The 12,500-nt window shown below is 40.3% G+C and overlaps 2 protein-coding genes across 2 annotated transcripts in view; one reads left to right on the forward strand and one right to left on the reverse strand.

Annotated features, from left to right (window-relative positions):
* The window catches only part of LOC138007251 (telomeric repeat-binding factor 2-like), a 21,874-nt gene extending 13,835 nt beyond the window's left edge, over window positions 1-8,039 (reverse strand). The window contains exons 1-5 of the mRNA XM_068854053.1: window positions 7,907-8,039; window positions 6,031-6,305; window positions 3,862-3,948; window positions 2,771-2,926; window positions 987-1,018 (exon numbers count right to left, since the gene is read on the reverse strand). Coding sequence (XP_068710154.1) covers window positions 987-1,018; window positions 2,771-2,926; window positions 3,862-3,948; window positions 6,031-6,305; window positions 7,907-8,039 — 683 coding nt within the window. The remainder of the gene's footprint in view (window positions 1-986; window positions 1,019-2,770; window positions 2,927-3,861; window positions 3,949-6,030; window positions 6,306-7,906) is intronic.
* A 2,339-nt stretch (window positions 8,040-10,378) lies between these two features.
* On the forward strand, window positions 10,379-11,023 carry LOC138005483 (uncharacterized). Its single transcript, XM_068851704.1, has one exon. It carries the CDS (start codon window positions 10,379-10,381, stop codon window positions 11,021-11,023), a length of 645 nt encoding a protein of 214 aa, XP_068707805.1.
* Window positions 11,024-12,500: the final 1,477 nt, after the last annotated feature.

The raw sequence follows: 12,500 nt of genomic DNA on the forward strand, positions 1-12,500 counted from the left end.
GGATCCAGGGAAACGTTAGGTCAAAGGCTCACTACACTGTAGCTTAAAATTTCAGTCTGTGAATGCAACTTGTTATATAAGCAAAACATGACTTTAAAAGTCTGAAAGCCCAAAACTCCCAAGCTGCATATTAATTCTGTGGTGTACACACACATTGCATTCTTAAATTAGTGAGCCTTTGATGTCATTTTCTCCTCGATCCTGCTCTCTCAAGATCTTAAAGTTGGTAATGGTGGACCATAAAATAGGAAAATTCTGGACTCTTAAAATAAACAGGTGTCTTTTTAATTCAAGGCTTAAAACTTTGGTCTCTAAGTGTTTAGTCAACATAGATTTGAAATTCAAAGAAAATAAAAATTGATTTTTTGGTCACAGGGGCACTTTAAAAGAACTAAAGTATCAATAATAATTCATCATCATCCTTCATGCAAGTAAAATGGTTATTCATTGGAAGTGCCCCTACAGTACATCTACATGTTGCAATACCAGCCAGTCAACCCTTTCCTGTGAGACCTAAGATTTTAGATGTGTAATGCCAGACAATTTTACTCGTCAAAGGGACTGCTTCAGGGATGAATCGACAAACAACATCTAGGTCCCCTTCAAAATATTTGCAGTCAAGAATAACACCTTTCCCTTAAAATTCCTCAATGAAATTTTCACAGAGGAGCATTGAGTGCTCATACTGTACATACCATAATACCATTCTAAATCTGACAAAGAAACAAGGGATAAATTATTTTATCACAGGAGATTTTTGACAGACTGATAATTTCAAAGATAAATGTAATAGACAAGCATTAAAAATGAATCCTACGTCATACATCTAGAGTACCCACAATCAAAAGTCAGTGGCTTACATTACAGTTTTCTGCTCAGTTTACTATAATTACCGGTATTATGTTGTGGGTAGTCAATTCACAATCGTGTGATGTATTGATGCAAACATAATTTCTTTATACTCTAGGAGTTTTCTTTATGTTTACCTCTCTTCTCTTAAATTTTCCAAGAAAGTGGACTAGTTGAAAAAAAAGAACAAAAGCACAAAATTAATTTATTCTATTATCAAAATTACATGAAAATAGGAAAGTTAAAACTCACAGACTGAGATTAAAAAACAACGGAGTAAAAGCACTGCCTTTGCTTTGACATCTGAAAATGGTTCTACTTTCCTATGGCTTTGATGACCACATTGATAAAGGTGGCTAGCCTGTCCTTTATCATTAAATTTTCTATCGCGGTTGGCAAGAAATGCTGATAATTTATAAAATAAATGCAATGATAATACTATCATGTTAATTCAAGGTGATGGGGAGATTCTTTTTAGTAACTTTCCATACATAATTATGCATGATAGTAGACCTTGATCACAAAGGTATGGTAGTGGCTGTAGAATTTGCTGAATTCATTTGCCGGTACATGTACAAGTACATGTAGCTGGCTAGTTGATAAAGATAAAGTGAAACATGCCGTTTGAAAGGAGTCATGGCCTAACTCTGGGTGTTGTGATCTATTCTTTGTGTAGACAAGTATTACTTTCCACATGAACCAGCTCAATGCCTTTATGATGAGACCTTCAAAAACTCTTTGATAATTCTTGAGCCTAATAGCCTATCAAAACATCAATAAAACGTCACATGAATGAACCCTTTACGCCTGGTAATCTATGATCATTCTGGTGGTTTTGATTTCAGCCCCAGGGGATTGTGGGGCTGAATGTGTAAACAATGCAATTATTGGTTATTCTCAAATGAAACAAGCTTTATAATATGAAGGTCACTAGAGATCTTTACATAAAGCAGCATTTTTAACCAACCTTCTTCAACCATTGACTGCAACAAAGAAAGGACTGAAGGGAAAAAACATGCTTTTAAAATTACCATTCTGCTTACAAGGTCTTCTTGTTTTGGTTGTATGCTAATATCTTCCCCTCACAATTTGAATATTTGTTCAGACTCCAGAGGTACACGCTTTTTGCAGAATGTTTTTGAAGCCATTCAAAAAACTGTTGTTTATATACTGGAAGTTCTAGCTCAATAGTAGAGTTTATTCCTTTGGAGGACCTTTTTGCTTCAGACTTTGTAGAGTTGGATTTTGAGGAATTCTTGGGCTGTATTCAGTTGGAATGTTTACCACTGAGTCAAACACGACATGTACAACGTAGTTCTAGGGACAAAATTACTAACTGTAGGATGGCTATAGTGGCCTTTTGTTTCATTATTTAAGTGTTACAGTAGAATAAAAAGGTGATTTTGTTATGTCACAAAGAGTTTTTGTTTTGGTGGGCATTTACCAGATTTTTTTTTTTTTGAAGATGGCCTTGAAAAATGGAGTGCGCATTATACACGGGTAAATATGGTTACCGTAGTTTTTTAACATTGCATTAAGCACTTTCAACTCTTTCCAGAACAGTGCAATTCCCAAATGACTACTAGTGAAGACCTTTACATGTATTTTCTTCCTGTTGGCTGTTCATTTTCTTCAATCCTAATTTTCTACTTTACGCTACTGCTTCCGATCAAATCTCAGTTACTGTCATTTGTAAATAAGTTATTCTCAAAATGATCTCTCAATTTCAGTGTGAGTAAGTTTGCAATCAAATACATGTATGTCTGAACAAAAAAGGTTGAAAAAGACCATGATTTTCATACTTCCTCATTCAAAACCAGCTACATACAGGTCATTGCCACTGGTGCTGACCAAATGAGGGGTACTCTACAGCATGAGGAGAGTGTTAACTGTATGTCTCAATAATTCAGTTATACTGTACCTCTGCTAAGACTGGAGTCTCAAATTTCTTCCATACTGGTGTAAAAAACTGTTGCACTTGCATGAGAAATCTATCATATGTGTGTGTTCTTAAAAAAGTGTCCTTTAGTGAATCGTTCTCAGATTGAAATAGCTCCCTAATGTCATCTTGATACTCCTGTGAAGAAAAATTAATTTAAAACAAAACTCAGACCAGAAAGCAAGTTACTAGTAAACTGTCTAATGAACCACAGAAATCAACTCCTGCAGATCTAAAATCTGGAGATTTTTTCTATGCATCAACCCATTGTCGACATTAATGCCTGCCGATTGCCGGGGGCAAGCGAAATATATCCATGGGCAAGTAAAACAACTCTAAGACTTGTCCGATTGAGCAATCAGAATTTTTGTTTGAATAATACTTTGCGGAACGATTTGATTTGCAACGAAGAAAATGACTAGTAATAATTATGACGTAGTCCCCGCAAACACCATAAAAAAAATTAACAACGTTACTTCTCTTTCCTTTCATTTATTTTTCTGTTAAAAATATATTGGTACAAACCTCAAAACAGATTCGAACAAGGAACCTGTTCGTAGCCGCACTTAAGGAATGCTTCTTACAATGGAACCCAGTTTTTGCAAGGTCAAATGCCCTATCTTAAAGATACATGTACAAGGCTGTAAATGAACTGCGAAAATGTCTTTTTCAGTTCAATTTTTCTAGAAAAATGGTGGTGACAACGATGAAGGAAATTCATGAAATTTTCTTGATTGCATTTGATCTGGTTTCATAGCATTTGCTAAGTTACTAAAGTGACCAGTGAACACCAAGTTATCAGATAACAGTAAATGTTATAGCTTTCATTCGTATCCTCTTTTCGTGGACCGACAAAATTGACATTTTTGCAAGCCTCCTTTGAGTTTTTATGGGCAACAGGTCTTTAGAAGGTGGGCAACTGAAAAAAAACTATGGGCGACCAAAAAAACAAATTAAACTAGTCAAATTAGTAAGAAAGTTAGTGTCAAACACTGCAACCCTCAAAGAAATTGAACCACCCTTGCACTAATGACACTGAACAAGACTCAGAAAATGAAATGAAACTCAAATACCTCATCTGGTCCATTTTCATTGTAAAGCTTAGAGAACAAATGTTTGGCTTCTGTTATATTTCCGTGTCTATAATGTGACAGTACAATCTGCAATGAAATGGATATTATACCCAAGTGATCACTGGTACAATGATATTTTAATATTATTGAATTCAATTGATAATTCAATTTAACTCTTTCACCCCCAATGAAATTTATTCATCGCAAACCAGAGTATCATCAAACTACATGTATGTCTGGCACCGGCTGCTCAAAACTTGGTTAGCGCTTGGAATTATTCCTTTAATTTGGTTAAGAGGTATCAAAACCAATAGGTTTCCATGGTATTAAACGCTGGCAGTGGCTAGCGCTAACCATGCTTTGTGCAACCCGGCTGCAAAGTGAACTGTAACTTTGTCATTTTTAGAGCATTTAGCATATTTCCTTTTCCTCATCCCACTATCCATAGTTTACTGGGTTGCCAAAACATTCCAACTATGGGTACAGTCCATATTTGGGAATTTGTTGACAAACATGGAAGAAGGCCGATGTACATGTACCAAACCTCCACCATTAACAACAACAACATTATTTATATAGTCAAAAGGAGCCAACATGATAGCTAATTTCTTAACTAAATTCTTAGCTAATATTTTCGACTTTGCAGTCATCTTCAGGCTTGTGTGAAGTGAAAATAAAACTGCTTATGAGTTAATATATACAATGAGCATTATGCATTTAACCAATAAGCTAAGCTACCAAACCAAGCTGACTAAGGTGTTGATTAGCGATCATGGACCCATGACTAACTTCTTACCAACCGAGCGCGAGGGCCGTACTGGGGAATATTGGCCCAAGGGCGTGGCAGTACGTACAAAAACGACTGAGGGCCAATATTCCCCAGTACGGCTTGAGCTAGCTCGGTTAGTAAGTAGTTTGTTATATGACTTTTTAATTACCTTTCGCTTTGTTTTTGCAAGCCCGTTATCGGCCCGTGGGCATTACGGGAGAGTAATGCCCTACAATTCAGTCACAATTAGCCAATCAGAGCGCGCGTTATATCGGCTACAAACACAAGCCATATAATAATACAACTTAATCATGAGTTCCCTGCTCTTGTATTCATCCTTGGTGTTAATCTGGGGCTTAAGCTCTCTGATGTGAAGGGCTTCAAGTGTTAGTACGTAGTACTCTCCGCATAATGACGTTTTGAGTATGTCCACGTTCTCTTCAGTGATGGTGGTGCTGCAGTGGGACAGATGGGACTTCATTGGACCTGCTCTCTGGATGTGCTCCTTGAAGCGAGACTTGAGATGTCGGATGGTTTCGCCAACATAGCACGCAGAGCAGCATGGACACATGAGACGATAAACAAGCCGGCTTTTAAGCATCTTCTCCACTGGTGGCTTTAGTGAAGGCAGTACTGTATAAATTATATTAATTAACTCATAAGTAGTTTTATTTTCACTTTACACAAGCCTGAAGATGACTGCAAAGTCAAAAATACCGGTATTAGCTAAAAATTTAGTGAAGAAATTAGCCATCATGTTGGCTCCTTTTGACCATATAAACTAGTCAACATTGATTTCCTTTTAAATTTTTGAGAAACAATTAAGAAAATAGTCATGGCTTCACGAACAGGGTACACCATCAATGATGACTAGGTTAACCCATTCACCCCCAAACCGGCCATACTTAGTATTAATTTTTACTCTGTTTAACGCCAGAGTAGTTTACTCGTCAATGGGTAACCCCCAGGAGTCAATGGGTTAAATAAGTCAAACTACAATCCAGATCAAAAGACTTCAGGACACTTGTCACATTTTCGGCGAAAAGTAGAGAATTTACCGTACATGCCTCCATCGTTATAATTATGAGCAACGCCTGTTCTTCTTTCGCTGCCTTTTTTGCACCCCCCTTCCCCACAGACAATGTTGAAACAAGGGAGAGATCGATGAACAGATCTTGCTTTCGGAGACCGTGAAAAATCAACATTGTAATGGGGGGAGGGGGAAAAGCACACAAAGTCAAACACACAAGCATAGTTGAGAAATAACGATAGCGCATAACACTTGAAAAACAGAACTTATGCAAAGGCTTATACAAAGGCTAAGAAGATCAGAGCACTCTGACAAGATGAGGAGATTGTTTTTTAGCATCCTGTTGGGAATGAAAAATTCAAAAATTAACCTGTAATTTGAGAGCACTCCTCATGTGGGATCTTTCTGCATTGGAGAATGGAAACATTAGATTTTGAAGTATCTTGTCAAAAAACTTCAGGCAGTCACATCCAAGCAGCCTAACGTCATTTTCATCTTCAGTCAACTGTTCTTCACTGGAGCTTTCCTGACTTGAAGAAACATTGTCTCCTTGATAATTTTCAACCAATCCAATGAGAAATCTAATGCAATGCACTTTATTTGCCAACTCATGTGATATGCCAAATTTCTTGTTCACTAAATAATCTGAAAAAGTCGTTGAAATATAATTATGTCAGCCTCACAAGGAAGCCTGATTCACAACTGCGACATCAATGCAAATATGAATGACAAGAAATACAAGTACATATGGTACTGGTAACACCACAATACAAGAGAGAGACAGTACAAGAGGCCAACAGCAGTTCACGGCAACCTGAGGTTTCTTTTTTCAATGGCCTCTCCAATAATTAATGCAGCAGGGGTACAGCTGTAGGTGCCACTCCAATACTATTGCATACTCATTAACACCTGTACTCATTTTCCTGACCTCAAATGGATGGACAACTGAGTGAATGTTGGAGCACACATGAGATGGGATTCCAACCTAATGCTACCATGCCACACTAATGCAAATGCTTGACCCTGGGTGCCAGAGATTATTTTGGACGGGGCAAATTCCACAGCGAGGCCACGGCCACGAGGCGTGAAGAACCAAGAGGAAAAAAAGTAATTCAGTTTTGGTTTTTCAGAGATATTCAATTTTCAATGGGCCTCTGGAGCCAGAGTATTTGTTCCACCATTTTGAACACGTGAAACAAAGCCTTCCCAGGTTACTTCAGGCTCTAATTGGCCCAGATTTCAAATGACAAGAAACTCCGCAAATACTGCATTAAAGATATGTAACATATGACTAGCTCCCTGAGGGGGCAAGATGAACCAAATCCTGTGCCCAAGCCCTAGGATTTCAAATCCCATGGAAAACAAATTTTCGGTTCCGTGCACAGAGATCATGGGAACCCATCTGTAACTATTTTTTGGTTCCGTTATTTTAACCACACGGTAACGACACGGTACCGGAAACGATCGTCACCGTGAAATCCTAGGGCTTGTGTGCCGCTGTGATTGGCTACCCGAGCGGGCAAGATAGCTCCATCTTGGGATTTCTCACTTGATCCCGAAAGATTGTTTTTGGTGTTTTATTCCATACAATAAATCCTTTATTGACCTAGCTTGTTCGGTCAAGATAGCTTGGGCAATATCCAGCCATCTTGAGCTCAGGCTTGGTCAATAACCCATAGAGGTGGTTTGAAACCAGTCTCTAGAGACACACATAACAATGCTGCAATGTACAATCGCTAGTGGACGAACAAAAGGAGCTAATGAGAGATCTGTTATTTTCGTTCACCAACATGGCAGCGATGACGTACACGTGAAAACCACGTAGATGTATACGTATATATATATATATTTTTTTTTTTTGTTATTTTAGGCCGTATCTGATTGAGATAGTTTTTATTGTAGAAAATCGTGAGACCGTGAGATGAGTCCTGAAATCGTGAGTCTCACGACCAAATCGCGAGAGTCGGAAATTTTTCACAGTACAACAGCGCCCTAATTAAGGCAGGGTTCCTTCTGTCACTGCATCTCTTAATCTTTCTTAACGGGGCCTGATTTCGCTTTAGCATCTCCTTTCTTCTTCAGGTATGACTTTTGTATAAGACTAAGATAACGCAAGTTGTCAAAAATGACCCGTGCCGAAGAAAATAATCAGTGAAGAAAAGTAAAATAGCTAATTAAAGGAGACCCTGCGCTTTTTACAATTTAAGCGCACTTTATCACAAGAAGCGTTTAGCTTTCCGAGTTACCTTGCACGGTATCCCTCCAACAGTCTGAAAAGGAGCGCTTTTGTCGAAATTCTTTCCACAGCAGATGAATGCAGTAATCTAGGAACCATTCCGACGTAATTTCAAACAACGAAGAAGACGATTCGCCCGCCATTTTTGTCACAACTATTACTCAGTCTCCCTCATCCTCAATATCCCTTCACGCTTTGCGCTCATTGCAGTCACTGTTTGCGATGTGTTGGGAACGTTGCGTGACATTGCAAAAGCGGCTGCGCCGGGTTTTTTTTTTTTTTAACAAAAATTTGGTTTTATCAACGGAGATAACAGAAATTGACCACCGCATAGGGATTATAGAAGCTGAGGGATTCGCTCTGACGAAGGGCTAACGCTCGAAACGTAGCTTTTATAATCCCTGTACGGTGGTAAATTTACATTATCAACTCCGTGGATAAAACCAAAATTTTGTGTATTACTTCCCCACCGACGCAGCACCACAGTTTCTTTAGAAAATACCCCTTTATTCATTTGTTTTTTTTTTTAATATGCGCAGGTGACTACGCTCATTGCGACTAGCAGTCCCTCCAAGGATGCGCATACAATAATGCGTTTTTCGACTTTTCGAAAGTGTGATTACCCCGAACTGTCAATGGTTCATTATGCCCCCAGCCTCCCTCAGAAGATACTTGCGGCTGGATCCCAAGGGTATCCTCTGACCAGTGAACCAACGTCGATAATCAAAACCGCTGGTTTTGGAGGTGGGAGGTGTCTACCGTGTTACCTTTAGCAGGGCGCATGCGTACACTTTGTAATGCGCGATTCCAGTGCTTACCATATGAGAGAAAATGACTTTGCCTTTAAATATTTAAGCCATCGCTGTCTTAATTTAAATTAAAATGACAATGGCGGTCTAGAGCTGTGAGTAGGTGTGGTGTTTGTCACATGTAGTTTAGGGGCCGACCTTTCTCTCCCTCCATGCCGTACCGGGAGGCGAGTTCGGTAGCTGAAAGCAACGAAGGGTTAACTGCGTGCAAAAGCGATCGCACCGGCCGAAATCCCGTGATGACTCGTTTGGAGGTACTGCGTTTTTCTCTCTTAATCAAACATTCCAGTCAGTGCATGCACAAATGTTCTGGCTCTCCGATACGTACCATACCCAAAAAGGATGCTGGTTTTTTTCACGAGCAATTGACATTTCAGTTGATTGCACAGGCATAAACGTAAATGTAAGAACCGTGCGCGCATGTCTGGTCTTCTGGAGACAGAGGTGAGAGGTGGTTTCGTGCAGACTGGCACGCCTAAAATGCTTCAGTTGTTGTTAACATGGCAGTTCACGAGTGAAGTTGTCTCTCTGGCCTTTCTGTTCACGAATTCCAGGACCTACCGATACAATTTGGACAAGTTTTGAAAGCTAAAAACTTCAATCGGTGCTGTATTTTGCTGGTAGGACTGGGTAACCCAGACAATTATAAAAAAAGCGGGAGTGTTTCCTTGTCGTGGAATGGCAGAATTGCCCAGAATTCTTTTCGGGCATGAACGAGGCGACTTGAGAAGCACGAGACTGGCCCTCGTGAAATGGCTAAAGTGCGGCTAGAGGTAAAATTAGTGAGATCCCTACCTGAGTTTTCTCTCCGGTCTTCTTCTCATGATGTTCGCGGAAATTACATTCTGCCCCTTAATAAACCTAGAACAACCAGTCATGGTCTTAATTCTTTTTCTTATTTCAGTATCAGCTAAGTTATGGAATGCGCTACCTGATTTTATCCGTACTGACTGAGTTAACAGGTTTTAAAATGAGAATCCAGGTCGCTTTTTTTATAGCTGCTTTTTAAAAAATTACTGCACGTTTCTTTAAATATTTCATATTTGGTTATTTATCCGTATGGGCTACATATTTTAGCTCGTGTCTACTACGGGAGGTTAAAAAAGGCTTTTAAGAAAGCAGATTAATTTAACATTAGCTTTAGGAAGGAAGGTTGGTTTTGATATGTCTCGCTTTCTCGCTTTACTAGATATATATGTGAGGCATGCAAAGTGAGGTAAATCATCTCTCACATAGTGCGAGCACCTGTGTCAGCGGGCCGCATTGTCCGGCCAGTACGGACAGCTAACTTGACAGTCTGTTTCTGTTGATAGAGTTAAAGGTCTAGAAATTAATAAAGCTATTACTTGAAGATGATTCGGGAAGGCTCGAAAATCGAGGGGTAGGCCTCAGAAACGCTTCAAACACAATGTTAAAGCGAACATTAAGTATGCTGACATACCCCCCAAACCAGCTTGAGAAACGAGCACAAGAACGTGGTGGCCGGCGCACACTAACAAAGCTCGCATGTGAAAACTTTGAAAGAACACGCCGCAAGAACATTGCTGAGGACCCTGCAGATCCAGAATTGGGCTCCTGAGCCATTTACAAGTGCACAACAGATGAGAGAGAGAACTGCACGCAGAAGTCATCATCGGATACGATGGACAACCAAGATCCTGGACAACGAAAACATGGTGTCTTTAGACGTAGAGTCGCTGTTTACCAACGCTCCTGTCAACGCCGCTGTACAAACCGCGCTACAGAATCTAGAGGACAACCCCAGCCTTGCGGACCGCACGACACGAACACCTGCTCAGATCGCTGACCTCCTGAATTTCGTATGGAGATCCACATACTTCCAGTATAACAGATCAATTTACGAACAATTAGAAGGAGCAGCCACGGGAAGCCCGGTCTCCGCTGTTATTGCTAACCTATACATGGAGAGTTTCGAACAACAGGCAATAACTACTTCGGCCTACAAACCTAGGATCTGGAAACGCCACGATGACGACACTTTCACCACCCTGGATCGCGGAAACGTTGATAGCTTCTTACAGCATCTGAACAACCAGCAGCCTTCCATTCGCTTCACCATGGAGACAGGGAACGACTACAAACTCGCTTTCCTTGACACCGCAGTTTCAAGAGAACCGGAGGGCCGCCTCACCACCAGCGTATACAGGAAGCCTACGCACACTGATCAGTACTTAGCGTATGATTCCCACCACCCGAAATCAGTAAAACGCGGTATTGGAGCGCGTCAAACGTCTCGTAACAAAACCCTTTGTTATCTCCAAGGAGAAGAAACACCTGTCTTCTGTTCTTGTCTCTAATGCTCACCCTCTTTCTTTCTTGCAGAAAATCACCAAGACCAGGAAAACGAGTGGCCGTGCTGAGTCCACGATCGAGGACAAGTCTACTGCGGTTTTACACTATGTCAAAGGCCTATCCGAACAACTTCGCCGCTGCCTACAGCAACATGGCATAAACTACATTAAGATCACATCTAGTACGACCGAAAGACGCTGTCGAGCCGACTAAACAAGATGACGTGGTTTACAGGATTCACTGTGAATGCTGTTAAGTCTACATCGGTGAGACTGGAAGATATACGCAAGATAGAATCAAAGAACATGAGCGAGACATCCGACTTGCCTGTACCCAGACCTCCGCCGTTTCAGAACACGCTAACAACACCGGACACAACCTGCTTTGGAACGAAGTAAAGTTTATTGATCGTGATCCTCATTGGTACACACGCAGGGTCAAATAGGCGATTCACATAAGACTTCACAGCTGCTGAAAACCAACCAATCGCAGCGGAGAATCCTGCTTAAAAGATGACGCGTAACCAGTCGACCAACAGTCGACCTCATCGCCTGATGAAGACTAGCAGTAAACAGTCGAAACGTCGCGATCTACATCACAAGTGATGAATACATAGTGAGACAAACGAGAATACTTTAGCTTATTTTTGGCCTTAACGGTGCACAAAACATACCTTTTATCGAGAAGATAACCAATTAAATCTTGCGATTAAATTATGCGCAACTAATTAGCGTACCCATGTGAAGCGAAAACAAAGGATTGTGCACTGTCACGGTCAATTCAACGTCGATTGCGACAATATTATTTTGAAGGTTTTAAGGTTTCATAACCAGTCCCGCCATTAACTATTGACCAACATAGGATGTAGGTCTATTGTGCTCAGATCACGCTTCAGGGCTTTCGTCGAATATCTTTTTCTCATGATGTGGTTTCTGGACCAATCAAGAGAGCCGTTGTAATCGGTGGTTTTCACGTTACGTCATCGCCACCATTGCCTGATTTCATACGGTTGAAGCTGGGCACTAATTATCGGTTTTGCCGGACGGAAGTGCACTTCAGTTTGTAGATGGCGACTTGTACAAAAACTTGGCATTGGAGTTTGCCCAGTGATCCTGAGCTTCAAAAAGGATATAGGAAGATTCTTATAAACGAAAATATTAACTGGAGAAAACATGTTATATGCAGTGGTCATTGGAGCTCGGGAAAACGAGAGAACAAGAATCATTCGCCAGACACAATTTTCACGAAAGAATATGCTCCTAACCTGGAAAAAAGTACCCCATAAAACCATCCAGGGAATTAAAAAGGAAAATAGACTGTACAAAAATGGTTCTTACATTAATTTTTGTACTTACATATATGATTCATATTCCAGTCAGTGCGTAAACATTACGATAAGAGACACGCAGGCACGGTTCCGGATGACCTTCGCAATTGCTTTAAGGTGTTGAAGAAATGCCAGCAGAACAAGTTTGATTGTCT

This window comes from Montipora foliosa, chromosome 6, assembly GCF_036669935.1.
Source record: "Montipora foliosa isolate CH-2021 chromosome 6, ASM3666993v2, whole genome shotgun sequence".
NCBI lineage: Eukaryota > Metazoa > Cnidaria > Anthozoa > Scleractinia > Acroporidae > Montipora > Montipora foliosa.